The sequence below is a fragment of the Archocentrus centrarchus genome, chromosome 2 (genome assembly GCF_007364275.1).
Source record: "Archocentrus centrarchus isolate MPI-CPG fArcCen1 chromosome 2, fArcCen1, whole genome shotgun sequence".
Lineage (NCBI taxonomy): Eukaryota > Metazoa > Chordata > Actinopteri > Cichliformes > Cichlidae > Archocentrus > Archocentrus centrarchus.
In genome coordinates, this window is record NC_044347.1 from 3637121 (window position 1) to 3653045 (window position 15925).

A 15925-nucleotide genomic window follows, 5' to 3' on the forward strand; every position below is an offset into this window, starting at 1 on the left:
ATCTGTTTTCCCTGTCCAAAATGTGAACATTGGCATCCTCAAAAGAGTGCCCTTTTTCCTTCAGATGCAGATGTACTGCTGAATCTTGTCCTGTCGAGCTGGCTCTTCTATGTTGTGCCATTCGTTTGTGAAGAGGCTGTTTGGTTTCACCAATGTAGAGGTCCGAGCACTCTTCACTGCACTGAACAGCATACACTACATCGCTGATCTTGTGTTTGGCGGGTTTGTCCTTGGGATGAACCAGTTTTTGTCTTAGGGTGTGACTTGGTTTGAAGTATACTGAGATGTCATGCTTGGAGAAAATTCTTCTGAGTTTCTCTGACAAGCCTGACACATATGGGATGACAATGTTGTTCCTCTTGTCCTTCCTATTCTCTGTAGTTTGTGTTTGGCCTTCATTCCTGTGCATCTTAGCTGATTTGATGAAGGCCCAGTTGGGGTAACTGCATGTTTTGAGGGCTTTCTTAATGTGTGTGTGTTCCTTATGCTTCCCTTCTGCCTTAGAGGGAACACTTTCCGCACGGTGTTGTAGGGTCCTGATCACCCCAAGTTTGTGTTCCAGAGGGTGGTGGGAGTCAAAGAGGAGATACTGGTCTGTGTGTGTGGGCTTCCGGTAAACAACAATAATACATTTCTCACAGAGCCGGCAAGATAAAGTGAAAATGAGGTCAGTGAACAAATAAGATAAAGTAATGTATTAGATATTCTGTTTCCTGCTCACCATCAGAGACTGCACAGATGTGTATTATCCATCAATTATTCTTAAATCTATTGAATAGAAAGTGGTTACTTTAGACAGAAACAAGCTGTTTTAGCTTGAGCAAGGCCTGTTGACAAATATACGATAAAGTTGGATTATTTTGAACTATGAATCATACAAAGCTACTCTATAAAAAAAAAAAACATGGAGGTGGGCAGGAGAAGAAATGAAATGTAAGAAGTCAGTGAGTGCTGGGCTGTAATAGATATTCATGATACTTTCAAACTTTGCATATAGTTCAAATTTCTGTATGCAGAAATCAAATCAGCTGTCATGTTTTCACTTTATGAGTCCACTTTAAACAGCAAATTAAATAAAACTTCACCACAGCTGACCAAGAAGGTCACAATAACCATGGATACAGTGAGACAGCTGACTCTGCCCTGTTTTGTAACCTGGACATGAAGAACTGGAGACCCAACAGCCCACAGAGTCATTCCTGTTATGTTTCTTTAAGTCTGCTGCCTGGTTGTTCATGTGTCGTTGGTGCATTGGAACCTAACTTCTCCTGTGTGGTCACAAAATGCAGGCAGGTCTGCGGACGTCTACACGACCCTCTCACTATCTGATAAAAAATTAATTCACTGGCACCCAAGTGGACCCTAGCAGGAATTATAATCCCTACTTTAGGGTTTAGTTTGATTTTAGCCACATGCTAAACAAGCACAGTTAAAAAAAAAAAGACATCAAGTATATTGTATGCATTTGGACTTCTGTTATAAGATTTCCATTTGGTGCTCCATATAGATGGGAAAAGGAGGCAAAACTGAAAGCACAACACAAAGAGCAACAGCTCACAATATAAAACAGGAAGTGAGACAACCAAAGAGCTGACACGACCTAAACACGGGAGACTTGGCACAAAAGGGAGGAATGCTTGAATTTCTTCAAATACTCACACCATCCCATTTGTACTGTCTTTCCCACTTTACACTCTTCAGGAGAGGAACCAGCAACCTTTGTTCCATCAAGACTCTGGAGACCTTTGCTCTCTGTCCACAGGTTTAATAATGTAGAAAATGGTGTCGTTATACTGTTTGCATTTGTGTAATATCGATGCCACCATTGGTATTGATATTGATCAATATCAGTGTAATGAGACCGATACTTTAGCTTCAGTTCCTCTCCTGCATGCGCTGCTGCAGTTTCATCAAAGATGCACGCCGACCCTTTAAGTTCTGCTCCAGTCACAGCACAGAGCAGGCACACTTTGCTCCCCACCCCCACTGGGTTTTGATGTCGTACCGTCACATGACTCCGTGGCGCCAGACAAAAAGCAAGTAAGCAGGCCCGGCCAGCCGGCAGCAGCATACAAACACTGGCAGTGCTGAGACGGCGCAGAGCAAAGTGAAAGATTTGGTCTCAAGTAAATACAGGGCCAGAATCACCAATACTGATACCAATACTGATAAGATACTCTTTAATAATTAAGGTGAATTCTACATGTGGGAAAGACTGTCTGAGTAAAAGGAGGCGGTTACCACAGTCCTCTGTCTCCTTGGAAAGAGCTCACTTTGCTTAATGGTCTGTCATCAGTCTCTCCACCAATGCACTGAGATCATTTGAGGAATTAACCAGGGAGATATCAACTGAAAATCATGTTTCGGTTTCAGAAGTGATTCCTGGTGTCACTGCTTCTCAGAACCACTGCAACGTCTGAGTGCCAAAGTAGCAAACTGCTGTCATCGTCATTTCAGAGGTACTGAATTGTTTTATGGCCTTTCTGTCAGCACCTAGCTGGACATTAGATTTAAAAACCTGGGAAATATTGAGCCTGTAAAAGTTCAACTTGTCACTGAAATGCAGTTTCTGAGTCAGATCTCTTCATCTTCATCATTTTCATCATCTTCATCATCTGCATCAAGCTCAAACTCTGCCATCAGCTCCTAAAACTACTTCAAGCTCATCTGCAGAGGCTGCTGCATCCCCACGTGTCCCACAGCTAAGAAGCTAGCAGAGGAACAATGATTCCAAACCAGAGTGACTGAAAAAGAATCAAATTATTGCAATGACCCAGTCAAAACTCAGACCTGAGCCTGATCAATATGTTGTGACAGGACCTGAAATCAGTACCACAATAACAGTTTATGTTCACATTCTTCAGCTGTGTGCTTCATCCCAGTTCAGAGCAATGCAGACCACACATGTGGCTGACAGCAGGGATTTGCTTCTGTTGGAACCCAGATATGAACTAAAGCCCGACTATTTTTGTGATAAGAAGAAACCTCAGCCAGAGCCAGGACATGAGTAGAAAAAACAGGTTAATACTAAATTAATCAAGTTTCTCATGAAGGTCACTTCTTTGAAATTAATCAGAAACTGAACAGACGTCAGTCTACACTACACACCAGACTCATGGAACAGCCTGGGCTAACTAGCCCATTCATGCCAACACACGTGGGCAGCATTGTGCTGTGTGTGTTGTGTATTTATTTCTTGCACCTGATGCATGTGTACTGTGTGTTCCAGTTCACACACCTTGCAGCTTTTTTCTTTTGTTGCTACTGGATCTAGAGCAGAGTTCAGATCATATCTAATGATATGGATGAATTTTTAGATGGCGTCACAAATGAAAAGTCTAACATGAGATTTGTTGTCATACACAAGCATAGCACCATTTATGCTGCCCCTTGTTGCAGCCTTTGCAGAGCTGTGCGGTGGCTCATTCGTTGGCCAAAATGATCCACTTTCATACACACTCGAAATATATAATCCGACTCATTTTCTGTTTTAATCTCTGTGAGCTGAAGTTTGAGCTAGTTTTGTTACAGGCTCCTCGTAACATCTCTGAAAAGAACTTTCTGTTCATTACTTGTCATTATTGTCATTATGCCGAGTTTCTGATAAGCGCTCGCTACGTTCACTGTTGAACTTTTCCCCGTTTCTCCTTTGTGTATTGTGAGGTTTCACTTGCTTGTTGTTAGTTGCGTAATCATAGTCTACTCTTCCAAGTATTTGCTGTCATCAGGACCAAATCACAACAAACAGTCGCCTGAAGGCGCGTTTCCTCTCACTGAAAAACCAGTTTCAGCCTGTGGGATAACTTGCAAACATGTGACCCAGAACACCATCTCTATATCAGATCATGTTAATCCAGAAAACGATTCAGTCTAGAGTCAGCTGATTTTATTTAACCTGTTTGCATTTAAAGAACAGAGATCGATTAAAGTCATTTGATGAAGTGAATCATTAAGGCAAAGGTTTGGGAGGACTCAGAGGAATGCAGGGGAACTTATCAGGCTTATAGAAGTCATCATTCTCCAAATTATTTATTAAAAAGTAAATAAATATTCAAGTTAGATGGAAATGATTAAAATTCATATTTATACAGATTACAGCAGTTCTTAGAACTTAGAGCTGGTATCATCAGCTATTATCATTAATTAGATTACTAAGACCTCTAAAATATCCTTTTATGTATTTGTTTTGCAAGACATTTCATAAAAACATTTCTGCAGCGCATCATGTACAGATCTGCTGAACCTGCTGCCCTTAATTATATTTTCACACTTTATTTTTACACTTTTCCCAGTTCAGAACAAGCGTATTGGCGGCAAAGCCAGCGACGACCTAGAATTGAATGCTGTAAGTAAGCGATGCATCTGAGTGAGCTGTCAGGAGAAGACCAGTTCCATCGAAGTTTAGGTTTGCCTTGGTCATAGTTCAGTAAAGATTAATGACATATAAAATGAAAGGAGCAGTGTTAGAGCTGATCTCTGGGGCGAGGCCTTTATTACAGATGTAGAGGTGAGTCTTAGTCCCACACACTGAAATGTGTCTGAAATAGAACTGAAAACTTTGCTAACTTTAAGAGACATATAAAAATTTTTTAAAAACTTTAAAATTCCAGCTGGTCCTGGTGAAAATCTGTGAGTTACTGTTCATGGACATCATTCCCAACAATAAATCAGCTGCTGTATCACACTCTGCGACTCTCTGAGCTGGGAAGGTGACAGTGACTGGGAGTTGCATGCGTGGTAGAACTGAGCAGCTCTTTGAAAAAGAAAGTAACTAAAAATGAAAATAAGACATGAAAGTAAAACCGATCTGTTTTAATCTCTGACTCGCACATTGAGCAAGTTATTTCCTCGACACTGGATGAATGACAGTTTCCTCATAACTTATCTGATTTGAAGAGAGCTCTCTCTTCAAGGAGGTAACTTACCTGCCATAGTGCTGGCTTTTTAGAGAGTATTTGTTTCCTCATATTGATTTCTTACTCTTTCTTTTCCTCGTGCCTCCTTTGTGGTTCTCCAGGTTTCACCTGTTTCTAGACAGTTTCTCTTCATCTCGTGTTCAAAGTCCCGTTTGTCTTCATGAGTGTGATGAGGTGAGCTGCCCATCACTGCAGGAATAGTTTGTAAAACCTTTGAGATTATCTGAATTTCTGCAAACATTGCCTCGAAAACCTCCCCTCTATATCAGACAGATAACCTGTTTAAGGAAATTCAATGAAAGCATTTCATTTGTTTAATTAATGTAATCCACACATCTTCTGCTTATCCAATGTCACTGGCATTATAAACAGCAGTTATTTCAAAGTAAAATGAAGAATTTGAAATGTTGTCATCTGTGTGACATGTCATTATAAAGGTGCAGCATGTACCAGCTGTGAAAGGCGTTTTGCTGACAGCTGACTCTCAGGTTGTTTTTGACAGGAGGAACCGTGAGACCGTCAGAACCTCCTGAAATGTTTGGAACGTTCAACTAAACGCCACCGTTTTGGTTTCTGCTCAGACTGCTGTTGTTTAACTGAACAGCTCAGTTATAAGAACATACTGCTGCATGCTGATGCTGTGGGAGTACTATTGCACAAAACTTGGCAAACACGTCCAAAGCAGTTCAAAATTGACTTCTGCTATAACAGGAAGTCACTCATTTTCAATTTGCTCTGTAATCTTAGTGCAGTTTCCAGGTGTTGGAAAAGTTGTGATTCTCTTCATATGATGCAGTTTTTCTCTCTGTGTAATCATGTAAAATGACATGAATTGTAATATGTTGTCATGGCCGGGGAGGAAACGGGCAAGGAAGGGCAAAAACGCAGGACTCCAGAGGTAACTTAAAAGGGCGTTTATTCCACCGGGGAAACACAAAAATACAAAAACCTTGGAAGGGAGGCAAAGGGCAGGCGCAGGGAACACAGGAACACACGGACACACAACGTCAACGACGCGACAAGGAACACATGGAAACTGAGGGCTTAAATACACACTGGGTAATCAGGGCAAGAGGAAACAGCAGGGAACAACAGGTGAGGCAAATGAAACTAATTACACAGGGGAAGCAAAGCTGAACACAAAGCACAGGAAAACCAGACTGTCAAAATAAACAGGAAGTGACAAACCAAGGAACATACTGACTAAACACGGGGAACAGGCACAGACTCAGGACAGAGACGCAGACATATCACAACACTAGGAAACACAAGACAAACATACTGGGAGGAGAAGCTCAGGAAATAAACTAAACACAAAACGCTGGGCAAACGGCCCAGGACGTGACATATGTATTGTTGGTCTTTTTTTTTTCAGGTTACTTCACCAGAGCTGACAGTTGAATTTCACAGGACACTCCCACAAAGCTGAGCTTAAAAGGAGACATCAGTGCTGGTCTCCAACAGCAGAGTCCAGCATCAGAGGACAAATTCATCAAATTCATCTTAGTGCCATCGGCAGAGGTAGGACAGATAATTTATGAAAGGATTTCAGTCAATGTCAGATTGGTGGTTATTTGACTGTTTAAAAAAAAGAATAGAAAAATCATTTTGCATTGGTTACTAAGCTTCAAGCATCCATCGTTTTCCTACTTTCAGAAGTAAAAACGATGGATTATGAAGTCATCGTGTTCACTGGCAGGCTGGGCTTTGCCACAACTTTTGACAATGTCTACATTAAGCTGGTGGGCATAAATGGATCGAGCAAACGTAAATGCCTGTGGAGCTGCATGCCATCGTTCTACAGCGGTGCAGTAAGTCTGAAATCTCCATCTGTTTTAATGTGTGTCATACTCACTGTGCAGCTCTGATTTACCACACTCAGCATGATCAATTCAATTTTATTTATACAGCAATAAATCACAACAAACAGTCGCCTCAAGGTGATTTATATTGTAGATAAAGACCTTTCAATAATACAGAGAAAACCCAACAGTCAAACGACCCCCTATGAGCAGCACTTGGTGACAGTGGGAAGGAAAAACTCCTTTTAACAGGAAGAAACCTCCAGCAGAAGCAGGCTCAGGGAGGGGGGGGGGTCATCTGCTGAGGGGGGGTTGGGGGGGGGGGGGGGGGTGCAGGACAAAAGACACACTGTGGAAGAGAGCCAGAGATTAATAATAAGTAATGATTAAATGCAGAGTGGAGTGTAAGGAGAGTAAAGGAAACATACATTTTTGCCATCACGTGTAGTAACTGTATCCTAATGCCTGGCAGGTTAGAGCCCAGTTCCTGGGTATCATATACATGTAACATTGATGTAACATCACTTGGAGATTTCAAAAACTGCTCTGTTGTTATGCCAGGTGTCACGTTTTACCGTGTCCTGCCCAGTCCCCCTCGGAGAGCTGCTGCTGATAGAGATAGACAAAGAACACCGGTTACTCTTTCCAGACAAATCTTGGTATGCTGCCAAGGTGGAAGTGAATTCCCCTGAGGGAGATACCTATCACTTTCCCATCTACCAGTGGATCACTGACAGCGATGTCCACCGCTTCAAAGAGGGAACAGGTTTGGGGAAATATGCCGTCCTGCATGCATTTCACTAAGAACAGAAAATACAAAACAATATAAAGTAAACTGAACAAATCTGAACCATGCTGCATTTAAAAAGAATTGCTGTCAAATAGTAGACCTTTCTATGTTTAAGCTCTCAGAGCCTCTCAAGAGAAAAACAGTCTTCTGGCCAAATACAGTCGGCAGGAGGAGCTGGAGAAGCAACAGCAGGTCTACTGGTAAGGAGACCGAGCTAGCATTTTAACATTTGGAGTCAATAACTAAAGGCCAGAAATGCTCTGTTTGACCTCATAAACACACTTTATTTCAGGTCAAATATATATATACAAAAATAATCAAAGTTGACATGAAAAAAGAAAAGAGTGGCATGGTTAGAAAAGGAAGAAAAGCTGCGGAGGATAGGGACCTACTGGACTGTTTGTCAAATATGAGAAACTCATTAATGGTAGCTAATAATAATAATGTTTGTATTATTTAGTAATAAGAGCAGAAACCTGCTTATGCCATTATCATTTGTTCATTTGTGTAGTGTGAGAAACTTCTTTGTACAGTTTGAACAGGCAAGGAAATATTGATGAGTCACATGAAGACACTGTTAACAGTCATATCCATGGCACCTCAAAACTTCTGTTTTTCTTTTTTCCAGCTGGGAAAAAGAGGGAATTTCCCACTGCTTGAAGGCTGACAGCATTCAGTCACTGCCCTACGACATCCGCTTCTCTCTGACCAAGACTGCAGAGATGACCTACATATCAGCCCAAGTGTAAATGCCACATCTATCTATCTATCTATCTATCTATCTATCTATCTATCTATCTATCTATCTATCTATCTATCTATCTATCTATCTATCTATCTATCTATCTATCTATCTATCTATCTATCTATCTATCTATCTATCTATCTATCTATCTATCTATCTATCTATCTATCTATCTATCTATCTGTCTATCTATCCGTCTATCCGTCTATCTGTCTGTCTGTCTGTCTATCTGTCCGTCCGTCTGTCCGTCCATCCATCATGTTTACTAAAAAAACTTTATTTTGTTTAATTTGCAGACTGGGACAACTGGGACTGATGCAAATCCTTGAGTGGAAAAAGGAGTTTACATGTATGGCAGATATTAGTCTCCTGTTAGGTCTCCGTAAGAATAAAACATCAGGTAATGAAATTATCCTTAACCTACTAAAGACTAAAGCGTATGCATATTTTAGCATTTCCAGTATAGACTAAAGGTTGTTTCATGCAGTAAAGAATCTGTCTGGCACATTTTAAACAAGTAAAATTAAGTTTTATTTCCAGAATATGTCCATAAACATTGGAAGGAGAACGCTTTCTTTGGCTACCAGTTTCTAAACGGTGTGAACCCCATACTGATCAGACGCTGCACTGAACTCCCCAAGAACTTCCCTGTGACTGATGCCATGGTCCAGCCTTTCTGTCTGGCAGATGAAATGAGGGTACTTATGTGGTTTATCTGTTTGGGAATTTGAATACACTGATACATTCACTTTGTAATAATGTTAACACGACATGGACTCAAATAACTGTTCCTTGTCTCTGATATTTAAAACAGAAGGGCAACATCTTCCTGTGTGACTACAAGCTTTTGGATGGAGTGCAGGCAAACACCATCAATGGGAAGAAGCAGTTCTTGATGGCCCCCCTCGTTCTGCTCAGGAAAACTGAGGAAAATGACCTGGTGCCAATTGCCATTCAGGTAAGCTTAAAACCTGTGGTCTCAATTCAAGCACTGCCAAGGTCAATGTCATCTTGGTTAATGTGTCTTATTCTTTTAAATGGCATTTTCACACTTTGTATATGATGTGTGTGTGTGTGTATATATATATATATATATATATATATATATATATATATATATATACATACACACATGAAATTGGGCCTTTAAACATACTCGACATCTATCAGTGCTAACAAAGAGATTAAGTCAAAGCCGTCTTTCCTTCTCGTGCAGCTGAAGCAGAAACCAACAAAGGACAATCCGATCTTTTTACCTACTGACTCTGAGTACGACTGGTTGTTGGCCAAGATCTTCGTGAGGAGCGCAGATTTTAATCTTTATGAACTCAATGCTCACCTGCTGTGCACTCACCTGCTGGCTGAGGTTTTTGCTGTGTCACTTCTGCGCAACTTGCCCATGGTGCATCCTCTGTACAAGGTAACTGCTCCTGAGGGGCTATTGTGTTTCTAAGGTGTGCCACACGTCTGCATTCTTGTTGTGCAGCAGTGGACTAAACACAAAGAATATATGAATCTAATACAGCAGACAAGAAAGCAAAAAAGCCAATTTAATTGTAACAAATTTCTCTGTTTCCATCAGCTTCTCAGACCTCACACTCGTTACACTCTTCAGATCAACTACTTAGCTCGGGACCTGCTAATATCTGAGAGCGGATCTTTTGCTAAGGTATGAAAAGTCCAACAAGTTTTCTTTTTGAGTGTCATATATTTGTCTCTCATTGCAGTTTGACTGTTCTCTAGTTTACAGCTTCTGGCGGAAAGGGTGCTGCTGAAATCCTGAAGAAATCACTGGCCTCGCTGACCTACAGCTCCCTCTGTATCCCAGATGACATCAGGGAGCGTGGGCTGACAGATGTACCAAAATTCTACTACCGAGATGATGGACTGAAGCTTTGGGAGATCATCCACAGGTTCTATCACCACTCTGCCCGACAGCACATATGTTTGTTTTGGTTTTTGATGTTCAGAAGATTCTCCGAGGTTCTCCGAGTGTTTGGTGGTTCAGACACAGACAAAAAACAAACTTCCTGATCCGAGCACAGAAAGCAATCTGTGTTGAATCTTCCTCATCTTCTCTTATCATCTCACTCCGATAATCAAATTTGGAAAACTAGATGATTTTTTTAAAGAGAGTACATTTGTGGTGTGTAAATGGTGTGTTTACAATCAGGACTGTGCCTGACTGAATGTGTCTCCATTTGTCAAAAGCTTTGTGGACTCAATACTCAAACACTACTACAAGACTGATGCTGAGGTCCAGGAGGACACGGAGGTGCAGAACTGGATTAAGGAAATTTTTGAACATGGATTCCTTTCACAAGAAAAATCAGGTGATGATAATATGCACATTATATTTTATCACAATATAGCTTGAATTTAGTCTCTTTGTTGACATAATTCAGTGTATTCTTTCTGATGATCAGGAATTCCTCAGGAATTCTGCACTGTGGGTGAGATGGTCAAGTTTGTCACCATGATGATCTTCACTTGCTCTGCTCAGCACTCAGCTGTCAACTCTGGACAGGTGAAATCTTGATGACCACTGATGACAGTTTGATCAAACTGTAGTAGACTGTAGCAGAAGCTTTCCAGCATGAACGGATAAAACATGAATGTGCAGATAAATTCCACTAAAGTTTGAAGTTTATGTAACCCCCTCAGCAGCTGAAACGAGCACAATCAGACTTAAACTTGTCAACATGTCGGCACCAAGTAAATACAGTTTAATGTCTGTGCCAGTCTGCAGCCTGCAGCCTGCAGCCTGCTGCCTGCTGCCTGCTGCCTGCTGCCTGGCTGATTGCTCAGACAGCCAAAAGACAAAAGTAGCTTCTAAATCCTTTCAAAATAAAACCTGCAGCATCCCAGTCTGCGTTTTACACCTCCATCTTTCTTGTGCTGGTGTGTTTATATGAGTCCAGCCATTGGATAAGTTAACATCACGTCAGCGAGACCAATTTAACTAACTCTTGAAACATCACTGATATTTAGCTTTAGCGTCATTAATTTCAGAGGTATATGCTTCTGTACAATTTAGACACATGTCTGAAGATGGAAAGTTTCCAGCTAATTTCCTGCTATCGTCTAACTCCACAAACATCATCAATCCTTTATTTTTAGATTTTAGACTTTATTTTAACACCAAGAACAACAGTCACACTGATCCTTTTATTTTAAAGAAATGCCTAGTAATCTCACATTTCTAAGCTATACTTCAAAGGCTGTTCTTCTTTTCAATAATAATAATTATTATTATATATTGAAATTTTTTAGGGAACATTTGGACTCTGTGCTTAATTAGATTAAAAATACACACCTCCTTCCAAGCCTATTAATGCATTTTCATCACTTCTTCAATGCAGTATGACTTTGGAGGCTGGATGCCCAACTGTCCTACCTCCTTACAGCTTCCTCCACCAACACAAAAGGGGACAACGAGTGAGAAAACGATGCTGAGCACATTCCCCAGTGTTAACACAACAGTGCATGCCATGGCCACCTTATGGCTACTCAGCAAGCAGTCCTCTGACCGTGTAAGTGCTCTGCAAACAATCAATGAAAAAATGATCCCAATGTACATCAAGAGCAAAGCTGATCTCTTAGAACGAGCCTGCTCAGATTCTATCATTGCACATTAATGCATCAGTTTGTCATTTATGTCATGTTGATGTCATCAGGTCCTTCTTGGCCACTACCCCGAGGAGCATTTCACTGAGAAGTTTCCTCGCCTGAGAATAATAGACTTTCAAGAAGAGCTCAAAAAGCTGAGCGCTGACATAAAAACCAGAAACAAGAGCCTGGAGCTGCCGTACTCATACCTGGATCCAAAAGTGGTTGAAAACAGTGTGTCCATTTGAGTATTACAAGGTGTTTCCTCCTTGTTGAGTCTAATATTAATGAGAAGGAGGAGAAGGAAAAGTGTGTGTTCTGATTTATAACTGATTCTACTGGATTTGATTTTGTTTCACATCATAATCTAAAAAATGCTTATTACCTTATCTGGGAGCACAGTGGACAGGAAAATGTAAAGAATAGAGCTGGGGCTGCTGCACTGAGGGTTTTATGATATCTCTTTATATTTTTCTATTATTTTTCTATTATTATTCTATTATTATTCTCCTTTTCTGTCATTTTCTTTTGGATGTAATTGTAATCCTTTTTTCTCACTGCAGATTGTTGCATGTTAACTGTAGTTTTCCAATTCACAGAGTTCATCTATTGTAAATTCCTATGGTGCCCCCCCCCCCCCACACACACACACACACACAACATAAATATTCACATTGTTTCAAATAAAGACATTAGCGGTGCTACACAAACACTGACTCTGAGATGTTTAATGATCTTAGTAAATATCTGATAAATGATGACTGTCAAACTGTCACATTATGTCTAAACTAAATTGCTTGTGGAGTTTGAACATTTCCCTTGTGCCTGGATGACTTCTTGCCACCACCCAAAGACATGGACGTTAGCTTAACTGCTGTTTCTAAATGAAATCAAATGTGAGAGGTTGCCTTTCTCTTGAGTTACCCTCTGAGAGACGGCCTACAACCAAGCTGTGTCTTTATAAATGTAATTACAGGGGCTTACAAGGAGGGTGCAAACCACTCGTTACAGATAAGACAGGAAGGTCAGATTAGTCTTTGTCTTAATGAAAGCACCTAGAGGGTTAAGGGCCCAGTGATGTCAGTGCAAGGATTCAAACCAGCATCCTCTTAGTGATAAACCTTCTTCTTTTCCTCTAGGCCACCTCTCCTCCTTATTCTGCTCTATCTACCAGCAACTGGTGTTTTCGTTCCCCTGGGATCTCTGCCAGTTCCTTTGTGGGTCCCGCTCATCTTAGCTGCTATGACCCCTTTTCTCTCTTACTCGCCCTGTGACCGACCATTGACCTGTCCAGAATACACCCTCGTCACACCTGGTACAGGCTCTGTCACATGTTAGCAGTGTGGCCCAAGAAGAACATGTAGACATACTTGGTAACCACAGATGCAGAAGGATGCTAACAGCATTAGAGTGCCAGTGACATCCTGATGGTGCTGCCCACAAAACCCTTTTTCAAGACCTGCTCATGATTTTCCTGCAGTGCTGAGCAAAAAAATGCTGACTAAGGTAATATATATATATATATATATATAGGAAAGGGCCAACACAGACAGACACACCACAACAATTCACATTCACGTCTTTTGCCCATTTAGAATCTCCAGCAGCCTAACCCATGCATGGCTACTGGGATGGGCTCATTCCATTTTCTGCTGTTATGATGCTTTTAGTTTTTGGTTTTATTCCAGTTTTGGTTTCATTATTATTCTGTTATGTGGATCATTACAGGGCACATAAATTCAGTGTTCATACACTCCTTTATCAATGCATTTTTATAATTCTTTCTCTCTTATGTATGTTTTTATGTACCTCCAATTACAGCAAGTCAAATGGTATTCACTGTGTGGTCGTTCGAAGGCCATGACAATAGACTGAATGTTACACACATCAAATATTCAAAACAAAAAATGGTAATAAAATTAGATTTTTAAGTTTCTTCACTTAAAACAAGGGAAGAGAGCAGAGTCACAACTGAAAAGCTGCATCCCCACCTGGGTACACACCCTCTTCTTAAAGTATACACTGATCAGCCATCACATCACTGACAGATGAAATCAATAACACTGATTATCCATTCATCACGGCATGTGTTATATAATAGGGACCAAGTGAATATTTTGTCCACAAAGTAGATGCTCAGGAAACATGTGCAAGTGTTCCTAGACTGCCGTAGTCAGTATTCATCAAAGGTGGTCCAAGGAAGGAACAGCAGCCTGCCATAGGTGGTCAAGGCTCATTGATGCGTGTGGGGAGTGAAGTGCATCTATCAGTCGTTTGAACTATTGTAGCTCAAACTGCCAAAAAGCTTTAGTGGTGTTTCTGATAAAACTATGTAAGCGTGCACAGTCCATCACAGGTTGTTGTGTATGGGGCTGTCTTGTCAGTGTGTCCATGCTGACCGCTGTCACTCAGCAGAAGCTTCAACAATCATGTGATTGGGCCTGTGAGCATCAGAAGTGGACCACAGAGCAACAGAAGATCTGATGAATCGTGTTTTCTTGTATATCACATGGACAGTCGGATGCATGTGTGTGTGCGTGTTACCTGGGGAACACCTGGCGCCAGGCTGCGCTGTGGAAAGAAGGTAAGCTGGTAGAGGCAGTGTGATACACATTTCTATTTTCTTTGCTTGTTTCTTTTATTTCTGCTGTGGCTAAAGCAGAAATTTTTTCACTCACGTTTAAAGTGACTGCAACAAAAGCCCACTAAAGAGGAAACAACAGACAGATGAGACCATAAGCTGGTTCTTTTCACAGCACTGGATGGATGACAGCTTCCTCATAGCTTCTCTTTCAAAGAGACTGTTCAAATATTTGGTTACTTATCAGTTATGAGTTTGGTGCATAGTATCTTTGCTAAGTTTCCTTGTTTCTTTTTGTTTTGATGCTCATCGTTTCCTCATTTGTCATTTTATGGGGTTTCACCTGTTTCTTGTTCCTTGTGCAGTAATTAAACAGTCCATTGCAGGGATGGCAAAAGTGTACACAATCTTTACTTAAGTAGAAGTACACGTTGCTGTGTTAAAAGAAAAAGTACTCCTGTCAATGTTGAAATACTGGTTCAACTTCTTTACTCAAGTGAAAGTGAAAACATACAGGCTCTGAAATGTACTCAGAGTAAGAAAGTAAAAGTAGATCTTTGGAGGACTAACTGAACCTTGTGCTGAATAAAACAGTAATGTGACATGAGAATACAAATATTATTACAATCAGAATTTTAATTGCATTTAATTGAATCTGTTCTGTAGGACACAAACTGTGAAAGTGAATTTAAGCACAGCTCTGTTCTCTGTGTTCTCCATAGTAGAGGGTGACTGTGCCTCCACCTAAACACCAACATGAGGATACTCAGGGGTTACAGTGGGATTCAGAAGGTGGAGGAACCCTAAGATCAGCTGTAGTGGCTCTGCATGGGGAGAAGAATCACAACTTTCTATTGTAGCTGCAGTAAATGATGTTGGTGTGCAGACTGTGATCAGCTGACCTGCTGCTGCTGCTCTGAGGTTTACTGCTCTGTGTGGATGAAGTGAACTCAGCTGTAAGCTGATGTTTCACGAGCTGTCTTAGCTGATTTCCACCCTCTGACAGTATGCAGCTCATACTGTCTTTATACTGACAGTATGCAGCTCATACTGTCTTTATACTGACAGTATGCAGCTGGTATGAATGTTGGATTCAGTGAGTGAATCTAAGCATTAATGACCTTAAATTTAAATTCAGCTCTCCTTCACTTTTTCTTTTAAACCTTTATTTTACCAGGTAACATGTTTGAGAACCAGTTCTCCTTTACAAACATGACCACTTGATGTACACTTGATGTAACCTAACTATGATGGCCACAGCCGCTCAGCACCAGCCCCACACAGAGCTTTTGAAAACACTGTCACTTTTATGCTAGCTCCTTGTCTGTAGCGCCACCTAGATGTTGAAGTACTGCGACCACAACTTATGGACATCTGCACCCGGTCAGGCCCACTTTGACACTGGAGCACAGAACCATAAATGATGGATAAATTATGTTTTTGTATATTTCATCTCTTTGTATGTGATAAGCTCCAGTGATG

At 40.9% G+C, this 15925-nt stretch overlaps 1 protein-coding gene across 1 annotated transcript; it reads left to right on the plus strand.

Moving 5' to 3' along the window:
• The first annotated feature begins 6583 nt into the window (after nt 1–6583).
• LOC115793513 (hydroperoxide isomerase ALOXE3-like) lies at nt 6584–12110 on the plus strand. The gene is made up of 14 exons (XM_030748547.1): nt 6584–6727; nt 7280–7484; nt 7624–7708; nt 8137–8253; nt 8550–8653; nt 8794–8951; nt 9068–9211; nt 9470–9673; nt 9836–9922; nt 9997–10166; nt 10465–10586; nt 10680–10780; nt 11616–11786; nt 11931–12110. Exons 1-14 carry the CDS (start codon nt 6584–6586, stop codon nt 12108–12110), a joined length of 1992 nt encoding a protein of 663 aa, XP_030604407.1.
• Nucleotides 12111–15925: the final 3815 nt, after the last annotated feature.

Bases quoted from the DNA above. Each gene is read 5' to 3' on its own strand.
- LOC115793513 (XM_030748547.1), top strand. From the start codon at position 6,584: ATGGATTATGAAGTCATCGTGTTCACTGGCAGGCTGGGCTTTGCCACA. The intron at 8,952-9,067 runs GTACTTATGTGG...TATTTAAAACAG, and splicing joins GTCTGGCAGATGAAATGAGG to AAGGGCAACATCTTCCTGTG. The intron at 11,787-11,930 runs GTAAGTGCTCTG...TGATGTCATCAG, and splicing joins GCAAGCAGTCCTCTGACCGT to GTCCTTCTTGGCCACTACCC.